The sequence below is a fragment of the Neovison vison genome, chromosome 7, assembly GCF_020171115.1.
Source record: "Neovison vison isolate M4711 chromosome 7, ASM_NN_V1, whole genome shotgun sequence".
Classification (NCBI taxonomy): Eukaryota; Metazoa; Chordata; class Mammalia; order Carnivora; family Mustelidae; genus Neogale; species Neogale vison.
In genome coordinates, this window is record NC_058097.1 from 200,708,846 (window position 1) to 200,729,984 (window position 21,139).

The window sequence follows — 21,139 nt, forward strand, 5'->3', positions numbered from 1 at the left end:
GGAGTCTGGGGGACAGCCCCGGCCCACCCGGTCTCCAACCCCCCCTCCAGCCCCCCCCCCGGAGTTCATTTGTCCCCAGCCTGTTCACAAATAAAAGCTTGCTTTTTGTAGCAAGGAAGCCTGCTTAGTCCTTACTTCCCACAGCTCCAGGGACCACCAGGAATATAACCAGGGCACTATGGACACCAGACCCTGGGCACCCCACCCCACCCCCACCAGTGCCAAAAGTAACTACCCTTCCTGCTTCCCACTTAAAGAGACACTGGCAAACTCCAGAGAACCAAGGAACCAGCTTTAACAGGCTTTTCCCTTCCCCCCCCAGTTTGGGTGTGTGTGTGTGCATGTAATAAGCCCGCATTCCCACCCGTAGGGTTAGATTTATAGAATACCTTTACCTCCCAGGCTGGTGAAAACCCAAAGTACAGATCAGAGAGCCTGCAGCAATGCTAGCAAAAGGCTTGGGGCTCCAGCCAACACCCTCTTGGTTAAACACAGGGAGGTGGGGCCCAGGAGACTTGGGTCTGAAGTCCCGGGATCCACCTGGCCTGGCCCCACCCCGGACTCTAGTCACATCTCCAGAAGGCTAAATGCTCAACTTGGCTTCTGACTCACAGCAGCCACTGGACCCAGCCCTCATAAATGAGTCAGCCATCCATGAAAGAAGACAGAGGAAAACCAGGGATAACCTTAAAGACAGAACAGCCCAAGAGGCACTTTGTAACTCATGATCTCACAGCCCACACTAGGCAGGCCTGAGCCTGGGGTTGAACAGGCCTCACTGCCCAGCTGCCCACCCAGGGAAGAGGCTACAGGAGAGTGTTCAGGTATGAAGGCCATTCTGCCCGAAGGGCTCCTGCAGACGGCAGCAGACACACCCCAGTTCAGCTAAGTCCCCAACAGTCAGTTTGGGCCCAACCAGTGATACCCTCTATGAGTGAAAACTGTCAGAGGACAGCTAAGCCAGGTGCTGCGACCAAAGGAAGTGGGGGGGGGGGGATGGAGGCCGGGTCCAGAGAAGAGACACTGCTCATTATCTCCGCATACCTTCCCCGGCAAGGTCCCTTGGGCCCCAACCCTGAAACAAACATCCCATTAGTGAGCCTTTTTATTGTTGTGTGTGTGTTTTTTTTTTTTTAATTGAAGGTCCCTTACTGGTCCTGCTTCCACGGGTGGCCAAGACCAGGGGAAAATGGGAGGGGAACCAGGCGGCGCAAGGAGGGGTCATCTCCACAACATTCCATTTATACACAGAACTAAACAGACAAGCACGGAGTCACTATTGCGGTTAGAAGTTGGCAGCATGGGAAAAGGGAGGAACAGGTGGGGAATTGGGGTGTCGTTAAAAAAAATACAGGCCCCCCCCAAACTGGGGTGCCTGGGGGGAACTTGGTCTGCTTCAACCCAAGAGGAATCAGAAGATCAAAAGCAGTTTGGGAAGGCCAGAACCGTCAGGGATAGAGGGAAGAGGAAGGTCCAGGGGGTGAGGGGGGCTGTTTGGCAACTGGGGTGAAGGGATTGCCCTCCCCCTGCTGGGATCCCCCCAGCCCCTCCGGTCTGGCAGGAAGGGGGCAGCCTGCAACCCCCATGGGCAGGGTCTGGGGCTGCCAGATGCTCCAGGCAGGGGGCTGGAGGGGGCTCACAAAGGCTTGCCCTCCAGGGAGATGACGGCACTGCCCCCCAGTTTCTCTGCCAGGGTGCAGCGGTCCTTGACCTCCTCGTAGCAGTTTGCTTGTAATTCATGCTTGATCCCTGTGAGGAAGAAAGAGCATCTGTGAGCAGGATGGGTTGGGGGAGGGGAAGTTGGGGCTGGGAAGGAGCCAATCAGAACAGATGGAAGGGACAAGGTTACCTTCCAGCAGGCAGGGAAGAGGAGGGGGGAGGCATCTCATATACCATGCCTTTCACCCTGCTCTGCAGCCAAAGCCTGGATGAAAAGGTACATGGCACCCATGCTGGCCCTTACCCGTCAGCTTTTTCTTGATGGCATCCTTGGAGCTGGCATAAATCATTTTGCTCTTGAGGGGTGCAGACTCAGGTGCCCTGGAGAGAAACGACAGAGAATATGCAACAGACTTCTCTCTCCAAGTCTGGAAGTGCCCTCAAGTGAGAGAGGACTTCAAGCACTCGGGCTTTGCTCAAGTTCCCTACTGACCAGTGTTTGTTACAAGTCCTCCCCCCAAACACACAGAGGTCCCCATGCTGAGAAAGCAGGGTGAGCCAGAGCTAGGGAGGCCACAGAAAGAAGCCCCTGCAGGGAAGCTCACCAGAAGATAAACACCAGGTCCTCCTTCTTGCTCTCCTTGGTCTCGTAGGTTGCGTCGTAGAGGGCATAGCGGCAGTCCTTGTCTGGCAGCATCTTGACAAAGGTGGCGTAGGGGTCATCTACAGTCTGGCCCACATCACCCACCAGGATCTCCTTGCCCTCCTCCAAGATGATGTTCTTCTTGTCCTCGCTCAGGCAGAAGAGCACCGCCTTCTTGCGCTTCTTCACCTCCTCTGGTGTGGAGGACTTGCGCACCTTCATGTCATTGAACACTTTGATGACGCCATCAGAGACCGCCACGCCCGAGGCCTAGGGGATGAGCCACATACGCTTCAGGAAGGAAAGACTTTGGGGGGCGCCTGGGTGGCTCAGTGGGTTAAAGCCTCTGCCTTCAGCTCAGGTCATGATCCCAGGGTCCTGGGATGGAGCCCAGCATCCCACTTCCTGCTCAGCAGGGAGCCTGCTTCCCTTCCTCTCTCTGCCTGCCTCTCTGCCTACTTGTGATCTCTGTCAAGTAAATAAATAAAATCTTAAAAAAAAAAAAAAAAAAAGTAGAGACTTTGGGACTCCCCCTAAAAAGATCTTAAGATCTCCTTTGCAATCTTAAGAGACCCACCTCAGATACCAACAAGTCCTCAACCAAGAGATCATTACTCCTTCCCAAGACAAGTGTCAATATTTTGCCACCCCACGAAGCCACCGTCCAAGGACCAAATGAGACAACACCAGAACGGGAGCCCTACAAGAAACCTTTTATCACCTAATTCAACATCACTCCTCCCCACCCAACATCTTATAGTCCAGAAACCAAAAACCTGTTAAGCAGCAGAACCTCGGCTTTGACGTGAGCCCAGAATTAAAAGAATCCACAGGCTCCTTTCTTACTCACAGTACTCCATCTCAGCTTTTGGATAATAGTCCTGACTCAAAACTTCACAGACAGGAAAGGGAGACCCAGGCACCCAGGTTAGAGCCACCTCTTCTGGAGACAGAACGAGGACCCCCAACAATGGTAGACAGGACACCAGTGAATTTAACAGTTCTCGTTAAGTCCATCAGAACTAGTAGTGCAGTTGTTCACAAACCATCCTCTTTGCTGGGATCATCTTCAACCAAAGCAAGAATCGCAGTCCCTAATTAAAACACTAACCCATTAACTCCCCGTCCTCCGGGGAAAATGTAGGACCCGAAGATCGCTTGACGTTAAGTTAGCAGGTCAAAACCAAATACCCGCGGTCCTCGCGAGCTCTTTAAACGCCTACTCTGGGTCGTGTTGGGGCGGGGGGCACCCTAGCCTGGAGGGGGGCTGCTGTCCACAGTGAAATCTGCTGCGCCCCCCGCGCCCGGAACTGCAGAGGAAGCCGGCCACGTGACCAGCCGCTTCCGGAGTAGGCGGGGAAAAGCGCTCGCCCGGGCAGGCCCCCTCCGGGAGAAAGCAGTACCCGGAGGCAGGAGCACCCCCAGGGCCTCAACCCCGAGGAATCGCCTTTTCCGACAGGCCTATCAGCCCCCTCCGCAGCCGGCCGGAGCCTGGACAAGTTACACAACCTTCAGTTCTCGTAGCCCTGGGGCCGAACACAGGGGGCGGGGTGGTTTCCGGGCGGTGCCTGCCTGGGTCACTTCCCTAAACTCGGCTCCACCCTCAGGCCCCATCCGGGAGAGACGAAGGCCCCGCTTGTCCAGGGCTTCGGGCCCAGCGGCTGGGCCTGAGCGTCTGCGCACGCGCCGGCGGACCGTGCCGTTCCAGCCTCTGCCGAATATACAGAGCGGAGAACCCAGATGGCTTTGTGGGCTCCCTCGCAGGGCCGTGATCTCCGCGGTGCAAAGCCGTGGCTCCGGGTCGCGCGGCGCAAGCCCCTAATCCCCAGCGTCAGCACCCGGACCCCTCCGCCCCCGCATCCCCCTGGCCCTCCGCCCCCGCCCCTCCTGGGCGCAGACATCCCTGCCACCTGCTCTCTACAGACCCGCCAGCCGAGGGAGGGTGACGCGGAGACAGGAACAGCCCTTGGGTGGGGCGCGCGCGCCGAGACCGCTCGCGCGCTTTTCCTTCGCCGCCCCCGGGCCGGGTTCCGACGTCGCGTGCTCTCGTCGAACGCGCGACCCCGTGAACCGACTTGGTTCAGCGCGCGCCAGCGGCAGCTCCGCGAGGGGCGGGCGCGCGCGCGCGCGGAGGACCCCCCTCCCCCACAGCCGGTGTCCGCGCGGGCGCAGCAGCGCGGTGGGGGAGGGGAAGGGAGTCCAGGGGGCGCGCGAGCGACGGCCGAGCCAGCCCTCCCCAGCGTCCGCGGGCGCGCACGCGCGTCCCAACACCGCCCGCCCCTCAGCCCGAGACCCTCATCCCGCCCGGGGCGCTGGGGGAGGGGGTGCCGACGTCGCTCCACCGTTCCCTCCCCCGCGCGCGGACGACCGATTCGCAGCCGCCTCCCCTCAGTCGCCATGGCCTGCTGCTCACCATGTTTCCGGAAGCGAAAAGGAGATAGCAAGGAGAGTCAGGAGAGATGAGAGCCGCTGCAGCTGCTGCCGGGATCCGACTGAACGCGGCCTCTCCCGGCCCCTTCCGTTTAGTATGAGCCGCACAATGAGGGGCGGGGCGGGCTTCCGGCGCTCCCCCCACGGGCCGACGGGAAATGAAGTCCGAGGGTCCTGCGCCGTCCTCGGGCTCACTGGGTAACAGAGTCTTTTTCGCCAGCCGGCCTCCCAGCGCCACATTACATGCTGGGAAACGTAGTCCGAGACAGCCGAGAGGGACTGGGGTTATGGCACGGAGAGCGCGCCCATTGGTCGAATTTTCCAGGAAACGCTCCGCTGAGCAAAGGCCCCCCGCGCTAGGTAATGTGACCCGAAAATGAGCCCTCGACCCCGCCGCTCGTCACCTGCGGCGGAACTGTTTCCTAAAAATCCATCTTGGCAGGTTATGGTCTGAAAATTTCTAAATTGAAGCAACTGTTTATTGGCCTGGAATCCTGTCCTAGATAGAGCAAGGAGAATCGCAAGTGTAAAGCGTCGTCAACCTTCATATTCACCTTTTATATGCAAACCCACTGGTCTCCTGAGAAAAGGCCATATGCAACTTAAATAAAATTAGAATAAGAGAAAACACACAAGAGAAAGGCTACAAGGAAGTCTTTGAAAATAGAGCTTTGTCCTTGTTTTAAAGACGTCTGGCAAGTTCATGAAACAAAGGGAGAAGGACAGGGGATCGTGCGATCAATTCAAAGATCGTGTGCCTTTTACTAGAGAGAGTGAAAAGAAAACATATATATTAAACCAGATTTGCATCACGTTCTCGAGTGGTAAGCTAGGCATACAGTTAACTTAAAACGCGGAAAAATTAAGACACAGCTCTGTATTAGCCTGAGTTTCAAAAAAAGAAACGGGTGGGGACTACGGGAAGTTTTCGATGGCCTCGAACGAAGACCTTAGGCCTTAGTCTTAGCCTCTGCGGAAAGACTACAGAGTGGCAAACAGGGTAACTAAGGATATTGATCCCATCAGCAGAATAAAGAGTGTTAATGAAGAGCTGGAAGCCTGGTCTTCAAGACCGGGAGTGGGGCACCTCGCAGGGCATGCCGGGGATTGTAGTCAGGGACATCCCGCTGCACCGCCCACCAACCGAGTTCCCGGGAGCCCCAGGTGGAGGCCGCCGCCCGATCCCCAGCCCGGTAAGCGACCCTGTCAGAAAAGGAGACTGTCTCCACTTTTTTCAAGCCTCGGAGTTTCCAAGAGTAACGAGGAGGGGGAGAAAGACTTCGGAGTTACCCTGGAGACACGCTCCCGCCCGCCCCTAGCCACGGGATGCCCTAGATGTCCTTATTAGGACAAGAGACTAGAGGGGGTGGGGCCAACCCGAACGCCAGACGGAGGCTCCTTATAAGGCTGCCTCCGGAGGGAGGCGAGAGTTCGGAGCTGGCTGGGAGGGTGGGGGGAGCCGGGTTCGCGGTTGGGCGGAGTCTGAAGGGGCGGGCCTGGGGCTGAGGTGCCCGCCTCTCCACTCCTCGAAGGCGGGACCCCATCTCCTCGCGACTTCCGTAAAACAGCTGGGGGAGAACTTAACTCCCTGGAGAGATCCTCGAGGACCTCCTTAAGGGTCTCCCACCTCCAATGAGTCACAAAAATGACCTATGTGTTCTCCCTTTCAACCTTCGTTCTGGCTCTTACCTCCAGTCTGCTCCCCTGAATCTAACCACGTACCCATCTCAGGCCGCCCCCTCCCCCCGCCGTGAGGCCCAGCACCTCCTATATGTCCCCCTTCTACTTGTCCTCTGTTCCCCTCCGTCCTCCTAGCTTTGGCTTTCCCTGAATGTCCCCGACTTCGCTCCCCTCCTCCACTGCTAGATCTCCACGCCTCGCTCCCCCCACCCCCCGGGGATCTCGTTTTCTTCGGAGGGTCCTTAGCTCCTCCTACATTACCTTTGTATCTTCATCCCCAGTACTGCTTTCTAGATGTCCGTCCTATAAATATACCTGCACTCATTTGCACCCCGCCCCGGCCCCCACCTCTTGGGCTTTTCAGAAGCTTAGTCCCTCTCCAGCATCCCCGGCAAAGGTGAGACTGAAACTGACAGCCTCAGGTTCCTCGGTGTTAAGCACCACCCCCAGCCAGCCCTCCCAGCCACACCGGGGCGCTGTCGGCCTTTCTGTCTCCGCACAAAGAGGACACCCCGCCACCCCACCCTGCCACCCCAGCTCTCGGAACTGGGTTGGGAGGAAGGGGCGGGACAAGACTGGGGGCGGGAGGGTATGGGTGGGGCCCGTCCTTTTGACTGGTTTGGGACGGGAGGGGCGAGGGGGTGAAAGGCCGCAGAGAAAGCGCCGGGCACCAACCGCTTAGAGTAGTGCGGGGGTGGGGAGGGCAGCAGGAGGCTCTTCTCTAGTGCCCCGCGTGGGGCCACGTGATTGGAGAGGTCCCGCCCTCACCCTCCCGAGTCAGGTGTTCGAATCCCGTCTCCAGAACTGGCGGCGTTCCGGTCGGGTCGGCGCGAGGCGCCAGAGGACCCTCCCTGAGGCTCATGGCAGCGCCGGTCCGCTTGGGCCGGAAACGCCCGCTGCCCGTTTGCCCCAACCCGCTCTTCGTACGCTGGCTAACCGAATGGCGGGACGAGGCAGCCAGTAGGGGCCGCCGCACGCAATTCGTGTTTCAAAAGGTGCGTCCGGGCTCGAGGCGGACAGGTGCGGGCAGGTGAGCCAGCCAGCCAGGCCCGCCCTGACCCGGTACGGTACCCCTGCCCCGGCCAGGCGCTGCGCTCCCTCCGGCGGTACCCACTGCCTCTGCGCAGCGGCAAGGAAGCTAAGATCCTGCAGCACTTCGGAGACAGACTCTGCCATATGCTGGACCAGCGGCTGCAGCAGCACGAAGCATCAGGCGGTAAGCGCTAGAGTCAGGGTCCGTGGTCCCCTGAGCCTCCCCTAGGCGTAGGCTCCGTAACCACCTGGGTTAGCTTCAGGTTCCCCACTCATGTCCAAGTTGCTGTTTGACCTCAGGTTAGTAGCTGACTAGCAGAACCTCACCCCTCTCGCCTACTACGTGAGCTGGCAGCGTCCCAGACCTTCCCTCCTGCTGGGTTCCGTGGCATTGACTCTCTTCCGTTGCTGCAGGTGACCATGCCCCGACTTCATCTGGAGAGAAGAGTCCAGCCCGGGAAGGACCCTTTGCCACAGTCCAGGATGCTTCCATGCCAGTGAGACGTGGGCAAGGGGAGTGAAAAGGAAAGTGGGAGCACCAGGAGTAAGATTTTCTGGCTGGGGGAACTTCAGGCCTGGGTCCACATCTGCCACCAGTGATGCCTGGCTTTCGGCAAATGACTTACTCTGCTGCTTAGTTCTCTTCTCTGTAGATGGAAATACTGAATGATAATAGAGTCAGGTGAGAGTTCCAGAATCAGACTATTTAGGCCAAGCCCAGTAAGTCATGACGATTGCTATTATTGCCTTTTCTTGCCTTACCACCTCTGTTCCCCAACCAATGGTAAAACTGAGGCTGGGTCAGACAGATGACACGCCCACCCTCCCCCCACCCCCCGCTCCAACCTTCCCACCATCTCATCCCAGCCTTACAAGTCCTCCGATCATATGACCCAATTTCCAGACAGGGAAACGGAGGGGCAGCTGAGGGACTCATTCGGGGCCGTGTAGCCTGCTGAGACAGGGCCTGAACCTCGGCCCTGCCAGGGATTCAGTCCACAATGGCTGATTGGTTTCCATGTTCAAAGCCACGGTGATTCTTTCAGCTTCCAGCCCAGCCCAAAGCAGGGGGCTCAGGCAGCTACTGGCCGGCTCGGCACTCAGGCGCCCGCGAGATCCTACTGCTGCTCTACAGGGAGCACCTGGTGAGCCCGTGGCTGGCCCGGGAGGCAGGAGCACCCAGGCACTGGGGCCTGAGGCTCCTGGAGGAGGTCGGCCCTAGTACTGCACCTATGTATCTAAGCACCCTAGCGCCTAGCACTTATCTGGGTTACATTTTTGCCTTGGTTACAGAATCCTAGTGGCCACGGCTTCCTAGCCAAGGAGGAGCTGCTGCAGGGGTGTGCCCAGAAAGCTCCCAGGGTGAGCCCTGAACGGGGAAAGGATGGAGCCGAGTGGCGGCGGGTCAGACCCTAAGCCCACCAGGGACTTCCCTTCTTGGGAGCAGGCGGTGGCTTGGGGCCCAGGGAGTTGGACTTATGGTACCGCCAGGAGCTTTCTAAGGGTCTCTCTTCCCCTATGCACAGGTGGCCCCTGGGAGTACTCGACCCTGGCCAGCCCTCCGCTCCCTCCTGCACAGAAACCTCGTTCTTAGGACACACCGGCCAGCCAGGTGGGGTCGACTACAGGGGGAGACAGGAGGTGTGTGTTGGGCGTTGGCGGGGGAGAACATGCATGACGTTCTGAGCGGGGCCCTGCCGTCACCCAGCAAATCGCAGGCCTTGTGCTGTTGAGTTGGGTGTGGGAAAGGAGGGCCTTACTTGCAGGAGTCCATATCGTGGGAGTACCAAGAGGACCCGAGAGACCAGGCACTAGGCAGGGGGGAGGAGAGGGTGCCACAGGTTTTACTGGAAGAGCAGAACGCCTTTGCTGAGGACCCAGCATCTGGACACGTCTTAGAATTTAGTGGGGGAGAGATGCAAGGGCAGCACTCTGGAGAGGAGGGACAGGGTGTCCGAGATGCGCTTGTTGCAGACCGAGACGTCCCTGGGCAGGCCCCAAGAAGGCTATCTGAGGAATGAGAACACAGCCCGGGGGGGTGACTTGTTTGGGCAGGGGTCGCCAGGGCTGGTGGGACCAGCCAGGCCGGGGGCAGGCAGGAGGCAGGAGGGCGGGCCAGGTGTGAGTGAAGAAGGGAGATCTGTGCTCATCAGGTACTCGCTGACGGCGGAGGGTCTGGAACTCGCCCGGAAGCTGGCTGAGTCAGAGGGCCTGAGCTCACTGGACGTAGATAGCAGGCCAGAGGAGCCCCCTGGGGAGGAGCCAGAAGTGCCAGGAACGGCCTCTGCTGAACTGTGAGGAGGAGGGGGAAGGGGGGGACCGTGGGGGGGACAGAGGTCTCCCAGAAACAAGGCCAGCCCTCTCCCCATCATCTCCAGCTGAGCTGCCGCACCCACTTGGTTGCGGGGGGCGGCGGTGGGGGGGGGGCTGCCTGGCACCGGTGTCCTGGCCTCAGACACGCCGACGCCCCCCTCCCCCTTGTAGTGGCGCCAGTGAAGGGAGTGTCCAGCAGCCACCCCTGGAGCTTGAGCCTGGAGAGTACAGGGTGCTGTTGTGTGTGGACACCGGTGAAGCCAAGGGGTGAGGGGGCTGGGGGGCGGAGGAGCAAAGGAGGCGATGCTGGGGGAGGGGGTGGCAGGGGCCTGCCCTAGTCCAGGCCGCCTGTCTCACAACTCGAGGGCGGGGCACAGGCCGCAGCTGCTTCTCCAGCTACAGCGTCTGCGTGTGCCCTACATGGTGCGCAAGCTGCACGTCGGGGACTTCGTGTGGGTGGCTCAAGAGACCAAGCCCAGAGACCCAGGTAGGGGTGTGGACCGAAGGGCAGGTATCCGAGGCAGAGCCCTGGGGGGTCCGGGTGTGCGGGGATACGAGCCTACGGGACCCTTCTTGGTCTCCTGGCAGCAAGACCCGGGGAGCTCGTCCTGGACCACATCGTGGAGCGCAAGCGGCTGGATGACTTGTGTAGCAGCATCATTGATGGCCGCTTCCGTGAGCAGAAGGTTCCTAGAATGGCCTCGCCGTGCTCCCCATTCCCTCTCGGCTCTAGGGCCCCTCCGAAGCTCAGGGGTGTCTGGCTTCAAGGCAGAGCCCCCATAGCCATTACCCCCATTAGAGATGCACCCAGCCAGCTCCAAGATCAGAGCTCTCGGGCCCCTGTGGGCGCACAGTAGGTGCGCAGGGTGACTGGGCTGGACTGAGGGACATATTCCAGAGCCCTTGGGCGGCCAGCGCCCACGGTCCAGGATAAACAAGACCCAGACCTCCAGGAGTGGAAGCAAAGCGGCTCAGTCTGGGTACTGGCCGCTGGGCTGGTCGCACAGAGAGGCCGTGCGTGGACCGAGCGCGTGCGAGAATGCCCGTCATTCAGAGATGATGGGAGGCTCCTCCCGACAACGGTAACAGCGTGAGCAAAGGTGGAGGCCCCGAGACAGGCAGAAAAGCTGGGGAAGACAAAGAGGTGGACTGGTGACGATTTTGAGTGTGACGTGATTGACAGCTGGCACCTGACCCCCCCATCTTGTCTCCCTCCCCAGTTCCGGTTAAAGCGCTGTGGCCTGGGCCACCGAGTGTACCTGGTAGAGGAGTACGGCTCTGCGGGCCACCTCAGCCTTCCCGAGAGCACGCTGCTGCAGGCTGTCACCAACACTCAGGTGAGCCCGGAGGGCCAGGCCAGGTTGGCGGGGACCCCATAGTCCGCGGCTCCAGCCAGGAAGCTCCTTCCTCTCCTGGGTGGCCTCCTCTTTCCCAGGTCATCGATGGCTTCTTTGTGAAGCGCACAGCAGACCTCAAGGAGTCGGCTGCCTACCTGGCCCTGTTGACACGGGGCCTCCAGAGACTGTACCAGGTGAGCGGGTGCCCCTGTCCCTGTCCCCCCAAGTACCTGGGCCCTGGGCTCCCCTGAGGAAGTGAAGCGAGCAAGATGCCTGGTGTTCGGGCCCATTGAGGCCTAGGATTGGGCAAGGACTGGCCGGGGGTGGTCCCCTAGAGCTCTGGCCAGGCCTCAATTCCCTCTCCCCTCAGGGCCGTACCCTCAGCAGCCGCCCCTGGGGAGCCTCCGAGGCCTCTGAATCAAGGCCGGGGCCCTCCCCAAATCCTCTGTGCTCACTCCTCACCTTCAGTGACTTCAACGCAGGTGCCATCAAAAACAAGGTACTGCCTCGGCCTACTCCTCCTCATGTGGCCCAGCCCCAGGCCACTCCTGACACGGTCCTCCCTGCTCCTAGGCCCAGTCCGTGCGCGAGGTCTTCGCCCGGCAGCTGATGCAGGTGCGCGGAGTGAGTGGGGAGAAGGCAGCAGCCATAGTGGACAAGTACAGCACCCCTGCCAGGTAGGCCCCGCAGAGCTCGTGGGGGGCGGGGGTCTTCCACCCCTGCCCTACCTGGCTCTACCTGTGCCTCGTGGCGGGGTCTGGCTGTGCCGGGGCTGGACAGACCCAGAGATGGACAGACCCGACTGAGTTCCTGGAGATCAGGTGGTAAGGCAGACTGAACCCGCTAGGACCAGACTGTATCCCAGGCCCCTAGGCGAGGCTCCAGGAGGGATGGACACCTTCCGCCAGGTGTAGCAGAGGCGGCTTCTAGAGGAGGGGTTTGGGCCATGAAGATGGGGCCAAGTGAGAACATTTGCAGCTCCATGAAGGGTGGGTGAGCTGGACAGAAGAGGGCCTTGAATGCCAGACTCGGGAAGTACGGCAGCAGTCCTGACTCCTCCTGTCTGGCTCCCACGATGGTGGCCTAGCTGCCTGGAGCAGGCCATCTGTCCCCCTATTGTCAAGCTTTAGAAACTCAAACGCCCCATCCCACCCCCAGCCTACTGGCCGCCTATGACGCCTGTGCCACCCCCAAGGAACAGGAGATGCTGCTGAGCACCATCAAGTGTGGCCAACTGCAGAGGTGACAGCAAGGAAAAGAACCCAGGGGAGGGGTTAGGGCTGGGGTGCTCTGGCCCATGGCCTGACCGTCTCCTGCTTCTTTGTGCAGGAATCTGGGGCCCGCTCTGAGCAGGACCTTGTCCCAGCTCTATTGCTGCTACGGCCCCCTGACCTGAGCTATGCCATGAGGCCGACTCTGCCTGCCCACACACCCCCCCCCACCTTCACAGGCTAGCCAGCTTTTTAATCTGAATCTGTTTGGCCACAATAAAAATATAAGTATTTGCAGCTTTCTGTATTATGGAGATGATGCTGGGCCCCACGGGCCTTGTGAAGTATCCAGGCAGGAACTGGGGAGATCAGCAGGTCCACTGGTTTTTAAACTGAGCTCCTCGGGACCCTGGGGTTCCCTGGGGGAGCACTGAGACTACCAGGGAGATGGAGTCAGTGAGGCGTTGCAACTTTGAATCTAGTTTATGTCGTCGGAGTTCCCCGATCAAATAACATTTCCTTCAATAACAAGTTCTGTATTTTGGAAAAATGTCTGGAAAGTGCTCATGGCCTAACTGCCTCATTTTATGGATTGGAAAACTGAGGCACCGGAAGCTATTAGGGTTTAGCCAAATTGATAGTTTGAGGCCAAGCTGGGAGTAAAACCCAAGGCCTCCATTGTCTACAGTGGGGTTTCCCAGGTCCCCCGCAAACCAGTCAAACCCCAATTCCTGGGCTGGGTCCTGAAGCCTGCAGCCTTATTACCTCCTTTCTCATAATGTGCATGGTTGGCCAATCCCGGCCTTGGGGATGCAGTTCCCAGCTCCTATCTGTGGGGCCCCCTGAGCCTGAACAGAGGCATTCCCCCCTGCTTTGGGTGACTGGCCCGCCCTCCCACAGCCGGGCCCCTTACCCGATCCGGGATTCACTACGGTGTTCCCCACCCACCTCAGCCACCAGGACTCCTTCTTTCTCCCTTTATTGCCTTTCTCTTTCTACTCTTCACAACAGCATCTGCCCTTGCAGCGAGCACAGACATCCCTGAGCCCCAGGCTCTCCGGCTGCAGGAAGCCTCTCCCTCCCTGAGGGTCCCCCCCACCCACTCCTCAGAAAGTGTAGGCCCCCACGAAGACGGTGAGTCTCAGTACAGAACTGGCCCGGTAGCTCATGAGGGAGTTCATGGTGACCATCTCGAGGTCCAGCACGTACTCCCGGGGGCCCGTCACGGGCCGGGCGAGGACCAGCATGGCGCTGACATTGTTGATTTGCTGCAGGGCACAGTGGGTGGGGGGACACGTAGATCACGTCAACCTACACTCCAGGACCCTGTCCTGGCATCACCTCCCTGTCCTACATCTTGAACCCATAAGCAGATAGCTGTGAAGGAGAGAGCTGGTCAGGCCGTGATCTCAGGCTCCCATCCGGCTCTGTGATACCCATGACATCTTGGCTCTGGTGCACCCAGGCTCCCACCCTCAGAAATCTCCCACTGGTGCTCTTCCCGCCCTTTCCATCTAGTTCTTTTGTCTGACCAAAGCCACCTGATGCTTCAAGGCCAGATGAAAGACTTGGGAGTGATGGGGCCTTTGGTGACCTGGAGCAGGTGACTTCCCTTCAGAGCATCCAATTTCAGAAAGAGAAAACAAGGACTGATACCAGATAAACCCTCAGACCCCTCTCATTGTGAATCAGGCCTGGACCCCTCCTGCCTAACAGCTCCACCAGCAGCCAGCTAGGTTCTTGGACCCCAGACCCCACACCAACCCCTGCTGCCTCTCTCTCCAAGGCGCAGCTCCATTTGCTTGCCTTCCCCAGACTCTGCTTTGTCTGTTACCTGGACAGGCATGTGCCTTGTCCCAATGGCATGTCCCATGCCAGTGCCTTGTTCTAAGGGTGAAGAAATTGAGGTCACATACAGAAACCAGTGCAGGGACTCAAACCCCAGTGTCCAAGTGCCTGGTCAGAACTGCATTTAACAACCTGTAGTTTGTATTGAGGGAATTTAGAATACCCCTACCTTTCTACAGAAATTCTACCTCCTGGGGGATGGGGGGGCTTTGAGAGAAGAGGCGGGGCATGGTGCTATAGCGGACTCTTTCACTTAAGGTTGCCTGGAATTCAGTTTTGGATTATGCATGTTAGTTGATGGGTGCAGTTAGGGGAAAGCCTTACCCTAATGTAGAAGTCCCCCTGCGAGTTTCCTGCACGGATCTGAAAGGCATTGTAGGCACCAGGGTAGACAGAGGTCGCTTGGATCTGGAACACATCCGCGGGCACACTGCGCTCCGAGGTGATGCTCATGTAGCGATGCACGATGGAGGAGGGCTGCTCCCGGCACAGAGGGTTGGAGGCCGGACAGAGGCAGCGACTAGAGGCCCCGAAATGGGGACACGAATGAGGTCCCAGCCCATATCCCAAATCTGGTCCCACCCTACAAACAGGGATCCCCCAAAGGATCCTCCCACTCTTGTCAGAACAGTTTGCATGGTTTACTCATGAAGGACTACAATTCCCATAGACCCTTGAGGCACCAGCCAGGCCAAACGGTGGCCTGTCTGCCGCAGAGCCCTCTGGGCGTTGCAATTTTCAAGGGGGTGGGGGTGTCTGGCATCACGATGACTCACTTGTCAGACACCTGGACGTAGGGCTCCACGCAGCGGTTGGTGTCCACGCAGCGGTAGCCCCCGTGGAAGTTGACACAGGTTTGGGCCTCAGAGCACTGGTGTGCGCCCGACTCACACTCATCAATGTCTGTGTCAGGGGAAAGGGGGCTGGAACCCAGATGTCGGGCCAGCAGCCTCTGATACCACCCTACCCACCCCACTGGGGCCACCCATACCTTGGCAGAGGCGCGTGGCCAGCAGCTGATAGCCCTGCGGGCAGTGGCAGGAGAAGCGGCCAGGTTCATTGACACAGCGGTATTGGCAGAGGTAACTGGAGTAGCTGCACTCATCGATATCTGAGGGACAGTGTGGATGAGGGCTCTGGACCAAGGGCAGTCCTCCCTGTTCAGTCCCACACAGGTTTATACAGAGAGCCCGGCCCTGTGTTGGGCTCGGTATGGAAAGACGGAGGGTGGTGAGACAAAACCTTCAAAGCTCGGTACGGGGACAGAGGAGTCAGAGAAGGCTCTGCCCAGACTGCCCACTCCCAGAGCTCTTTGCCCCAGCACCGCCGGTCAGTCCTGAATGGAAGCACTGCGAATCTAGAGGCTTGGCTTTAAGTCCTGACCGAGTCTGGGGAACCTCAATGTCCCTGTCAATAAAATGAGTGGGTTAGACTAGATGTGCCTTGAGGGCCCAGCCTGTTACAGTTTCCAGTAACTTGCCGAATTCCTGTAACCCACAACCAGCCTAAGCACACGGTCCCCTCCCACCAACCACGAGCTCACAGACAGGAGCCACGGGTCCCGTTCTGGGTCCCCTCATGCGGCCTAGCACCGAGCCAGGCACCAGTGGGGCCCATACAGCAGCAAAGCATAACATAAACAGGGTACCTGGATGGCTGACAAGGAGTGAGGAGTCCAGAGAGGACCCCTGGTGCCACCTCACCCTAGCTGTGTGACCTTGGCCGAGTCATTTAACTTCTCTTCGTTGATGGACTTTATACTTATGATTTTTTTTTAGCAACCCTCCCCCCAAACCTCGGGGGAGACAATACTGTCCTCGTTTTGCCGAGGAAGGAAAAACTCTTACTTTCATCATAGGATCACTGGCAGGATTAAACAAGGCCAAGTATGTAAGGGAAATGGGCTGCACAGGGAAGGTTCTCAACAAACGGTAGTTCACTTTAAAACATTGTGGCTTGGGGCCTGATGAAGCCTGTCTTGTTATGTCCCGCCTCATCCTCAAGACAACCCACTTCACAGAAAAAAAATGGCTCAAAAGAGTAGCGGACCCTAGTCCAGGATTTGAATGCGCGTCCACTTGACTCCCAAAGAGGGGAGCACCCACATCCTTTGTCAGCCTCCCCACTGAGCTCCCGTGCTCCCTCGTGCTCCTCCCCACCCCGTGCCTTCCCCCCAACCCCACCCCAGGCTGGGAGTTCTGGTAGGCCGGTGTGCAGGTACCGGCCAATCAGCCAGACACAGAATACAGAAGAGGTATGTGGGTGTGGAAGGGACGGGACAGGGAGACATCAAATGGAAGGCTGTGTAGCAGGAAAAGAAACACAGCACGACACAGGGCCTGGGAGCCCCATGGAGGAACCCCACGGAGGACGGTGCGGGGAGCTCTCACCACTGCAGGAGAAGCCGTCCCGATGTAGCTCATAGCCCTGGTTGCAGCGACACAGGAAGGTCCCATAGGAATTGAAGCAGCGTTGCTCACACGGAGCCCCCATGTCACACTCGTTCACATCTGGGGGTTCAGGGGCAAAAAAAACAGGAGGGGTGGAAGCCAAGGAGCTGCCCAGAGTGCCCACTTTCCCCAGGCCGGTCAGAAAGAGAGCTCCGGCGCCCCCGCCCCGCCCCGCCCGGGGACCGAGGAGCCTAGCCTGGCCCAGCCTCACCTACACAGGAGCGGTTGTTGGGTCCCAGCTGGAAGCCCGGCTCGCACTGGCAGCGGAAGGAGCCGGGCAGGTTGACGCAGCGGTGCTGGCAGTAGCGGTAGCGGCACTCGTCTATATCTAGGAGGGAGGTCGGGGGAGGGGGCAGAGGGCACCGGTCAGCCGGGACTCACCCAGTCCCGTGACCAGTGACGGGAAGGCAGAGGTGGCAGGGGATGAGGGCCAAGCCTGACAGTGGGCCGGCCCAGGGGGTCTGGTGCTAGGGTGAGAGCTGGGCCAAGGGCATGGGGTAGGGACTAGAGACGCTCTTTCCAGACTCACCCACACATTCAGGCCCAATCTTGCGGTAGCCGTCGGGGCAGGTGCACTGGTAGGAGCCTGGCAGGTTATGGCAATCCTGGCTGGGGCGGCAGTCGTGCAAAGCCTGGGTGCACTCGTCCACGTCTGTAGGAGACACCACTCAGCCCCTGCCCAGGAGCCCGTGCACCACCCAACGTGACAGACACCTCCTCACGGGGAGGACACAGACTGGGGACCGTCCGTCAGCCTGGGAGCCACCAGGAGAGGACCCTGCCCGGACTCCCAGGAGTGCTGACTCCAGGGCCTTCCTCCAAGGCTCATGGCAGCCGGGGGCGGGGTCCAGATCAGGAAGAGGGGAAGGGAGCAGAAGTGAGAAGGACAGCTCTGGCAGTGGATCTCCAGCAACTGAGAAGGGGGCTCCAGGTGCTGGCTGGGGCAATGGGACAGGAGCTGGGATCACCGGCGGCAGGCCCCACACGAAGTGAGGATCCGGAGGGCAATCCGGTTAGCCCCTGCCCATGAGCAAGGGAGCAACTGTGGTCTGAGTCGTTAAGATGCAATGACGCCTGGTGGGAGGACCGAAAGCCCTGGAGCCAAGGGGACCCTCACTCACCCACACAGCGCTCTTGCTCGTCAGGTTCGTAGCCTGGTAGGCAGGGGTTGGGGTGTTCAGCGGGAGGCACTGGTGGTGGCGGGCCCTCGCCATGCAGGTCATTGATGACGGCAGCTGAGCGGGGCAGGCACAAGTAGCCCCCATAGTGGTTGATGCATTTCATCTCCCCCTTGCAGGCCTCAGGGATGGTCAGGCACTCGTTGACATCTGCAGAGAGGGGCCTGCTGGGCACAGCCAGTCTCTTGGGCTGGCTGTGAAGTGGGTGGCAGGCAGGAGCCCAGCTCGGCCTTCTGTAAGCTGTGTGGCCCAGGCAAGGCCTTTCCCCTCTCAGCTAAGGTAGCCTGATAGGCACCCCCATACTCTTGTCCCTAAGAAGGTCTCTACTCCTCCCCAAAGCCCTGGCCCTGGCTCGGCCCAAGAGTGACGTGCAGGCCTCTTTACCCCCACCCCACAGACACTGCCCTCCCAGGACATGATGGGACAAAGCTTGACAGGAGAGTAGTCAGAGGTATCCAAGACCCAGCGTCTCTGGCCTACTGAGGGGTGGGGGCAGGGTGTCCTGGGTTTCTCGGAGAGGGAGGGGCCTACATGGCTTCTCCACCCCTAGCTGAGCTGGCCCCCAGAGAATCAGTGCTGGCCTCTGCCAAGCCAAGCTGGGCAGAGGACAGGTCAGGGCTCCCCGATGCTGTTCTTGGAACTAAGGTGCCAATCCCTTTCCCAGTTCCTGGGGGTGGGTCAGTCCCCCAAACGTACTCACCCCGGCAGTGCTGGCTGTCAGGGTCCCACTCATAGCCATCTGTGCATTCCTACAAAGGGACCAGAGATGACCAGCAGATATCCCCAGTCCCCTTCAAATGATCGGGCCAGGATCAAGGGCCTGAGCCTGGACACCCTCCCAGCCTGCTTCAAACAATGGCCCTCAGCCGCTTCACCAAGCAGGGGAGGGAAGTCTTCCCCGGCAGTAACCACCCCGGGATCCTGGTCTCTGCGTCCCTACCCAGCCCATCCCAGGCCAGCGGCCCCACTGTCCCCACCGTGTAGCTGTCGGGCTCCTCCGAATCCTGGGGAGACGCTGCCCCCAAAAGCAGCAGCAACAGCGCCCAGAGCAGTAGAGACCCGGGGAGGCAGGAGGTGAAGGGGAGCATCCTGGGGCTGGGAGGTGGTGGTGGTGGAGGGGTAGTGGGGGAAGGGGGGGTCAGGACCCTTCTGCCACGCACCTCCCCCACATACCCCGTACCAGGACTCAGAATCCCGGCCCCAGCCGCCTCCCGCTCGGGACCGGGCTTGGGGTCCCTGAGCTTCCCAGGGCCGAGGGCCCTCTCCTCCCGCAGGCCGGGAATCGGGGCCCACCCGTCCCGAGCCGCCCCGCCCCCGCCCGGTCCCCCAGTGGCGCCGGCCGAGGAGCGCGGGCCTCTCGGCTCTGCGCTGACGCCGACTCCACCGAGACTCCCGCTCGCGCCCTCCCCCCACGGACCGCCACTCACTTGAGCCCGCGACGCCCCCGCGGCCCGCGTGTCCGGCGGCTCGGTGGTTCGGGCAGTGCCTGCGGACAGACGGACGGGCGGACGGCGCAGCTCCCTGGACGCGCGGCCCCAGGAAGCGCCCCCCGCCCGTCCGCCCGCCCGCCCGCCGCGGCGCGGCCCACCCCGGCGCCTCCGCCCGCCCCTCGGCGGATTCCTGAGCCCGCGCCAGGGGGAGGGACCCCGACCCCCAGCTTCTCCGCCCCCGGCCAGCCGCAGGCCCCCACCCGGTCCCCCGCGGCGCTGCCCGGAGCCGCCTCCCGGCGCAGGGCCAGGGTCCCCCTAGCTCCCCATCCTGGGTATGGCCTTGATGCCAGGGCCCCAGACTCATCCGTGAGCCCCTAGGCCCTCACTTTGCGCACCCCACTATATCATCCTGCGCACCTGGACCCAACCTAATCTGGGCTCCTAGAATTCCACCCTGGGCAACCACGTGTTAATGCTGGGGCCGCCACACACTCGGCGCCTCCCAGAATGTCATCCTGGGCAATTGGACCCCACCTAATCCTGGGGCTTCAGATCCTCGCCCTCCGCCCCCCAGAATCTTATTCTGCGCACCCGGACGGTCACTCTGGGACTATCGAAATTTCATTCAGGGTCCCCACACCCTCGCCCGAGGACAAGACGTTCCCAGGCCCAAAACTGTCCAACTCTGTCCCTTCTCGCCTCCATCCCTAGGGCTGTCAGCCAGGTGGTCCCTTCACTGGAAGACAGGCTTCCTCCCAACAGTCGGTCCGCGAAACTACAACAGTTTGGGAACGGGGTCCGCAGTTCCCTTTTGGCCCAGAATGAATGGAAGCCCCGGAGAAGGCAGGCAGGGCTGAGCTTGCGCGTACAGGACGCCAGGGTCCGGTGCCAGTCCTCCTCCCAAACGGGTCCCCACCCCCACCCCCAACCTCGGGGTGTCTGCCTTCTCTCTCACGCAGAAGTCGCGCCTTTCGGGGAGGAGTTTGGGCGGAGTTGGCTCCCAGGAAGGGGCGGGGCCTCTTCCTGCCCACGTCTCAGGGCGGGGCCAGACGGGAAAGGGCCGCGTGTCCCGGGATCTCCTGCCTGAGGGCAGACGAAGTGCGGGAACTGCTGAGCGGTCTCTTCCGTTTCCCATCCTTGTTTATCTTCACAGTCGCCCCCAGTGCAGCTCCACCCAGGGAGAGGGTGTACTGATGGGGGCACATGGGTCCTAAGGTCTAGCCCTTGGGGTTCAAGGTAAATCGGAGAGTGCACGTCCCTCCCTCCCCAGATCCTGGGGGCAAGGGGGGCAAGGGTGCTAAAAAATAATAGCTCTTTAAAACCAAAAAGATAGTCAATAACAAGTGTTGGCGAGGATATGGCGAAATTGGAGCCCTCATACACTGTGGGTGGGAATAGTCCTCTTTGAAACAGTTTAGCAGGACCTCAAAATGTTACCGTACATGACCCAGAAATTTCACTCTTCTTTATATACCCAAGGGAAATGAAAACATATGTCCACTGGAAAAGATCCATATACATCATTCATAGCAACACTGTTCGTAAGAAGCAAAATGTAGAAACAATCTAATGTCCATTAATTGATGAATGGATAAAAATATGGCAATATGATGGAATATTATTCAGCCATAAAAAGGAATGAAGTACTGATGTGTGCCTAAATGAGGATGAATCTTGAAAACATTACCCTAGGTGGAAGAAGCCAGACTCAAACAACGTCATATTCCACTTATAGGACACATCTAGAATAGACAAACCTAGGAGACCAATTAGATTAGTGTTTGCCAGGGGAAGGTGGGGGACTAGAGGGTGGCTCCCAATGGACATGGGGTTTCTTTGGAGTGATGAAAATACTCTGAAATCAGATGGTGGTGAGGATTGTCCAGTTGTGCAAATACACGAAAACTACTGAATTGTATCGAGGGGTT

At 59.5% G+C, this 21,139-nt stretch overlaps 3 protein-coding genes across 7 annotated transcripts; 1 reads left to right on the top strand and 2 right to left on the bottom strand.

The window, feature by feature from the left end:
* Nucleotides 1-1,102: 1,102 nt before the first annotated feature.
* Nucleotides 1,103-5,132, bottom strand: CFL1 (cofilin 1; the record flags this gene model as incomplete). The annotated part of the gene is made up of 4 exons (XM_044260341.1): nt 1,103-1,749; nt 1,964-2,040; nt 2,265-2,572; nt 4,716-5,132. Coding segments are annotated over 4 exons (915 nt in total), but the record flags the coding sequence as incomplete, so codon positions are not given.
* A 776-nt stretch (nt 5,133-5,908) lies between these two features.
* Nucleotides 5,909-12,602, top strand: MUS81 (MUS81 structure-specific endonuclease subunit). 3 transcript variants are annotated; one of them, XM_044259700.1, is made up of 18 exons: nt 5,911-5,925; nt 6,694-6,809; nt 7,215-7,407; nt 7,499-7,628; nt 7,859-7,941; nt 8,491-8,589; nt 8,738-8,806; nt 8,971-9,056; nt 9,598-9,738; nt 9,929-10,024; nt 10,135-10,244; nt 10,346-10,443; nt 10,978-11,094; nt 11,193-11,288; nt 11,465-11,593; nt 11,668-11,771; nt 12,253-12,336; nt 12,424-12,602. In XM_044259700.1, exons 3-18 carry the CDS (start codon nt 7,273-7,275, stop codon nt 12,488-12,490), a joined length of 1,644 nt encoding a protein of 547 aa, XP_044115635.1. In that variant the 5' UTR covers nt 5,911-5,925; nt 6,694-6,809; nt 7,215-7,272; the 3' UTR covers nt 12,491-12,602. The 3 variants fall into 3 exon arrangements, with proteins under 3 accessions (XP_044115636.1, XP_044115635.1, XP_044115638.1); XM_044259701.1 differs by lacking the exon at nt 6,694-6,809 and having other exon boundaries at nt 5,909-5,925; XM_044259703.1 differs by lacking the exons at nt 5,911-5,925; nt 6,694-6,809; nt 11,465-11,593 and having other exon boundaries at nt 7,000-7,407.
* A 223-nt stretch (nt 12,603-12,825) lies between these two features.
* EFEMP2 (EGF containing fibulin extracellular matrix protein 2) lies at nt 12,826-20,060 on the bottom strand. Of its 3 annotated transcripts, XM_044259704.1 has the most exons (12): nt 19,629-20,060; nt 19,209-19,267; nt 18,759-18,876; nt 18,482-18,530; nt 17,725-17,931; nt 17,133-17,255; nt 16,815-16,931; nt 16,544-16,663; nt 15,145-15,264; nt 14,930-15,056; nt 14,478-14,673; nt 12,826-13,573 (listed from the first exon to the last, which is right to left on the bottom strand). In XM_044259704.1, the coding sequence occupies exons 3-12, from the start codon at nt 18,867-18,869 to the stop codon at nt 13,412-13,414; spliced, it is 1,332 nt and encodes a 443-aa protein (XP_044115639.1). In that variant the 5' UTR covers nt 18,870-18,876; nt 19,209-19,267; nt 19,629-20,060; the 3' UTR covers nt 12,826-13,411. The 3 variants fall into 3 exon arrangements, with proteins under 3 accessions (XP_044115639.1, XP_044115641.1, XP_044115640.1); XM_044259706.1 differs by lacking the exon at nt 18,759-18,876 and having other exon boundaries at nt 19,629-19,674; XM_044259705.1 differs by lacking the exon at nt 19,629-20,060 and having other exon boundaries at nt 19,209-19,325.
* Nucleotides 20,061-21,139: the final 1,079 nt, after the last annotated feature.